General features: G+C 36.8%; 1 protein-coding gene across 2 annotated transcripts; it reads left to right on the top strand.

The window, feature by feature from the left end:
- The first annotated feature begins 502 nt into the window (after positions 1-502).
- Positions 503-5,192, top strand: LOC140966902 (uncharacterized). Of its 2 annotated transcripts, XM_073427192.1 has the most exons (11): positions 503-829; positions 900-1,061; positions 1,785-2,000; positions 2,333-2,515; positions 2,762-2,983; positions 3,211-3,327; positions 3,409-3,552; positions 3,810-3,911; positions 4,265-4,333; positions 4,709-4,953; positions 5,035-5,192. In XM_073427192.1, exons 1-10 carry the CDS (start codon positions 626-628, stop codon positions 4,946-4,948), a joined length of 1,659 nt encoding a protein of 552 aa, XP_073283293.1. In that variant the 5' UTR covers positions 503-625; the 3' UTR covers positions 4,949-4,953; positions 5,035-5,192. The 2 variants fall into 2 exon arrangements, with proteins under 2 accessions (XP_073283293.1, XP_073283292.1); XM_073427191.1 differs by having other exon boundaries at positions 4,709-5,192.
- Positions 5,193-5,331: the final 139 nt, after the last annotated feature.

The raw sequence follows: 5,331 nt of genomic DNA, 5'->3' as shown, positions 1-5,331 counted from the left end.
AAAATGACCAGCGGACATAACAGTTAGAAAGAAAACTCAATTTGATACATGTCATATTTCAGATAGGCTAGACTCGTTCGAACGTTATCTATGCTAACTGGACGCTATCGATTGCTGTATCCATGTCATCCAACTCGATCTTGTAGTGTCCGGTCAACATACATATCATCCGAACCATCTTAACCATCCTGAAATATGACTTGTAGAAAATTATGTTTACTTTCTAATCGTTTTGTTCACTGGTAATTTTGATAATTGTTCTGTGAGATATTATCAAAACACTTCACTCCAGTTAGCCAGATTTTAGATGGTGCAGAGTGTTCATGCAATTTTTATAATAAAAAAATTAAAGTTTAGAATACCTATTTAATCTTCAAAAGGGAAAAATGTACATTTTCTATATTTTACGAGGAATTTGTTGACAAAAAACATAAAATATGCGAAAAAGGGTAATCGCGTTGGAATCAATAGTTTCTTGTTAATGAAATCGCGATTCTATATATGATTGGAAAAAGCGCGAATGTTAACTCCGGTGGCGTAAAACCTCGCCGCGGCCAACACTCTAATAAGCTCGCAGGCCCAAGTCCCACCCGCCGCCGCTTCATCGTCGGGGCACACGGTGTCAATGGAACTGGGAGCGCAGATTAAGGGTAACAATAACAGCAGTACGGTATCATATTTGTCCCTCAGTGTCCAACGCTTCTCAAAATCATGGAGCCCTCACAGCAATTGTAGCACATTGCATGCTTCATTTCGTTCTCGCCGAAGTTCCTTTTGCAAAGCAGCTGTTAAAAGCGATAGCAGCTGCGGCGTTGATTATGCGGTTAAGGTGGTTTTACTTTTTCTTTTTGTGTATGTGCGTGTTTTTTTGTATGTATCGACGACTAATACTTTTTTAGGTAAGCACGATGTCTGCTGCTGATGCGGTTGATTCAATTGAAGATGAGCTCTCAAGCTTGAATGCTTTGTCTCCACTGGATGGTCGTTATTGGTCCAAAGTAAAGGAGTTGGCACCACTTTTGAGTGAATATGGCCTCATAAAATATCGGGTTCAAGTTGAGGTATTGTTCAATTGATGTGTGGTCGAAGAACATATTGACTTATTTTCTTTCGTTATAATTTTTTTGGGTAAGCGGGCAAATATTGAATTATTGCAAAAAGAAAGCTTTCTTAAAAGATAAAATAGGATGACTGTCTCGCAATCTATAGTAAATGTCCTCATAGCAGTCGAGGTATTCACCTTTTCTGGTAGTGTGCCTATTGGTGATGGTCGGGAGTTGGGACCAGCTTGCTGATTTAGAGGACAATTTTTATATGGTCTTCGAAATGTCATCTTGGTAAATTTGATTTGAATTGTCATCTATGTTTAAGTGTCTGCTGCTGTGGCTTACTGAAGCTTGTAACCACGGATTAGTTTTTATGTGTGGGGGGTGATTGGGTGGTCAGTTACAAAAGCACAGAGGAAAAAAAAATCTTTTTGATTTGCAATTCCCCTTAAACTGATAATATGTTTTATGATAAATAATTTCTATATGCATCAAATCTTACTGCAAACGCACTTTGAAGTTTGTTTCATGCTCTGAATCAACCATAAATGGCTAGGGCTTTATATTTTTATATTCCTAACATTCCTTTAGTTGTTTTGGAAACCTGGTTTTCGTTTGGTTTTATCTTATGTTTCCGTTCGATTATGCTCATGTATTTCCTTCGGTTTAAGTATTTTAATTCTTCAAGCTTTCTATTTGCCTGAGCTTTCCTGTTTCTCTCTGTGTATTTCTCGTCAGATTAGGTGGTTGCTGAAACTTTCTCAAATATCCGAAGTCTCCGAGGTCCCTCGTTTCTCTGAAGAAGCAGAATCTTATCTTCAAAACTTGTTCGATAAATTTAATATGGATGATGCCTTGGAAGTAAAGAAAATTGAGAAAGTGACAAACCATGATGTGAAGGCTATTGAATACTTTCTGAAACAAAGATGTCAATCACAACCAGAGATTGCTAAGGTACAAATAATCTACCATCAGTTCTTGTTGATTATGATTTATTCTAGTAGGATTTGTACTCCAAATTGAAACGTGGAGTGGGGGAAGTTTTTGAGGATGCCATTTACCCTCCCAGCATGTCTCATAAGGTTATTCTACTTGCATATAAAAAGCATGATGATTCTTAGTTCTTACAGAAACCTGTTTTACCCCCAACCGATATCTCCTCCAAAATTTTATTCAAAATTGGCACATATTAAGGGAAACGTGGTTTAAGGCCTTCTTTTGTTCAGTAATCCTATGCTGTGAAGGGACTTCTTATTCCTTGCTACCAACTACTTATTCGCATATAGGTGATGGAGTTTTTCCATTTTGCATGCACATCTGAGGATATTAACAATCTTGCTCATGCACTGATGCTGAAAGAAGCTCTGAACAAAGTCGTAGTCCCTGTGATGGACAAGTTGATTGAAGCAATAAGTATCTTGGCCACCTCGAATGCTTCCATTCCCATGCTTTCTCGAACTCATGGACAGGTAATAGGTTTTGGCATGGCAATGTTTTATGGTTACAGAAAAACGTGCTTGCATATCATCATGGCTTTTGTCTGTTCTTGATCAACCCTGTTGGATAAATATGGGAAGGCTGTGACAAATTGGTTTTCACATTGCAGCTTTTGTTTTGAAATGGCAAGTTTTTCAATTGTTGAGAGTTGAGAGATTATTGTATAGATTCTACGTAAATATCTTGGTTCAACATTTTACCTTTTTGTTACATTGTAGCCAGCTTCACCTACAACATTAGGAAAGGAAATGGCGGTTTTTGCTTATAGATTGAGTATGGAACGGAAGGAATTGTGTCGCATTGAAATTTTTGGAAAGTTTGCTGGAGCTGTTGGAAACTATAATGCACATCAAGCTGCATATCCTAACGTTTTTTGGTCACAAATTGCTGAGGAATTTGTGACTTCTCTTGGAATGAGTTTCATTCCTTATGTGACACAGGTATGTTTTTGATGATTAATTTTTATTATTCCACTTTTCTTGACTCATTGTCTCTACAAAGACTTCACAATTGTTCCTGTGACCAGTAGCTTCTTATTCACTCATGTGGTCACTATTCTAGGAGGTTCTGTAGCTTATTCTGTCTTGTCTACTTCAGTGTTGAGTATCTAAATATTTTTCCATTTCGAACCTGCACTAAACCGTTCTATATTTGTCCTCTGAAACAGATTGAACCTCATGATTATATGGCCAGACTATTTGATTCCATCATTCGGTTCAACAATGTTTTGATCGACTTTGACAGAGATGTGTGGGGTTACATTTCTTTGGGTTGCTTTAAGCAGGTTAGAGTAACCATACATTTCTGGTTGTCTTAATGCGTTTCTTTAGTGAAGAAGTGGACTTAATATCTCACATATGAGCAGATAACTAAAGCTGGAGAGATCGGGTCTTCGACAATGCCTCACAAAGTCAATCCAATTGATTTCGAAAATAGCGAGGGCAACTGTGGAATGGCAAATGGAGTCTTGTCTCATCTGAGCACAAAGTTGCCTATTTCCCGTTGGCAGGTATACACAGCCTTTCCATAATATCTGGAGTGACGTTATTGGTTCCCTTGCTATAGGTTTTTATTAATTTGAATCATGCATTATGAAAGTCATCAGTATTTATCTCATATTTACTATATCTGCATTCAAATTTATACATGGTTAATGATGTCAGTGACCCATTTTAAATTGTGATAGTGTATGCTGAGAATTTTTTATGGATTTATGCAGATCCTTAGTTATGTGAATTTTATGTCTTATGGTGTGGTTAACTGCAGCGGGATTTGACTGATTCAACTGTTCTGAGGAACATGGGTGTAGGATTAGGACATTCTCTTCTTGCTTACAAAAGTGCATTACACGGAATTCCAAAGCTTCAGGTAAGACATGATTTGTGGGGCTTTGATTCTTGGTCCAGTGTTTTAGACCCCTCAGTGGTTGATGCATTTAGTTTTTCGTGTCTGTAGAAACAAATTATGACCACATGCTAATCCCTTGTTGATATGATATGCTTAAGGAAAAACCAATGATTGCAACTGTACCTTCTTTCGTAGTTGAGTGATCGATTACAAAACAACAAAGGTTACTGCCTAATATTTTAACTAGATTTTGTATTTTTATTTTTTGCCTTTGTTAAATGATGTTGGGAGGCCTGCAGGCGACCGTTAGTAATATGCATTTTTGTAGGTTTCCTATCTGATTTGACACTTCTTCCTTTTATTGTTTCTTATAGGTCAATGAAGCTTCGTTGATTGATGAGCTGAACCAGTCATGGGAGGTTCTTGCTGAGCCAATTCAAACCGTATGCAACTTTTGCAGTTTCATATTTGTTGATGTTTTTAATAGTTTTAGCTAGAAATTATAAGCTTCTTTTTTCTTGCCTCAGAGATTTTCAATATCTCAAATATTAAAAAAATAACCTTGCTTGTGCCTCTTGATTCCCATTTGAGATCATAACATGAATTGTTCCATCAAACCATATAATGAAGGTGGTTTTGTGTCGCTTTGTGTTCTCCAAGCACCATTTATGTCATCTTTTATCTATGTATGGTAATCAATTACACTAGTTGTAGTTTCTTAGAGCAAACAGTTATGTCCCAAAGTTTAGAATTAGTCTGTAATTAATTGATCTATTTTCTTATTAACTGTTGTCATTTCTTTTATCTTCTTTTCATAGGTAATGCGGAGATATGGTGTTCCCGAGCCGTATGAAAAACTAAAGGAGCTAACCAGAGGAAGAGCAGTGACAAAAGAAAGCATTCAAGAATTCATCAAAAGCTTGGATATCCCAGTCGAAGCAAAGACAAATCTGTTGAATTTGACGCCCCATACTTACATTGGGGAAGCCGTGGAGTTGGCCAAGAATGTAAAAACACTTGTTGGTGTGGTGCATGGAGGTGGAGCTGGGAATTTTTGAGTCTGGTGCGTGTAAAAACACTTCAGGCTGTAAAATGTTTGTCTTGCTGCTTACCAGTTAATTATATATTTGTCTATTTTTTTAAGGTACATTAAATTCAGTGTGAGTAAGAGAAGAAAGCCTGTTGTTTCTTTACCTCACAACTAAGATTAAGCATCTGCTGGAGAGCATTTGAGGCAGGAGCGCGCAAGGATTATATTCAACTCAAGTCATGAGTCATAAATATGAATTTATCAATTATTGATCCTCGCCCAAATGTGGATGTAAGTTTGACTCTTAAATTAAGTCTTGTGTTTCCTTTTTCATTATTTTGGTATTTGTAAGCAAACACATGTTATATTTGTGTCTAAAAATAGTTTTCAATTTTTTAAAATAATGCAAGT

Source organism: Primulina huaijiensis, unplaced genomic scaffold, assembly GCF_012295235.1.
Source record: "Primulina huaijiensis isolate GDHJ02 unplaced genomic scaffold, ASM1229523v2 scaffold208214, whole genome shotgun sequence".
Lineage (NCBI taxonomy): Eukaryota > Viridiplantae > Streptophyta > Magnoliopsida > Lamiales > Gesneriaceae > Primulina > Primulina huaijiensis.
Note: the sequence above shows the minus strand (reverse complement) of the source record. Positions and strands in the feature narration are given on the sequence as shown.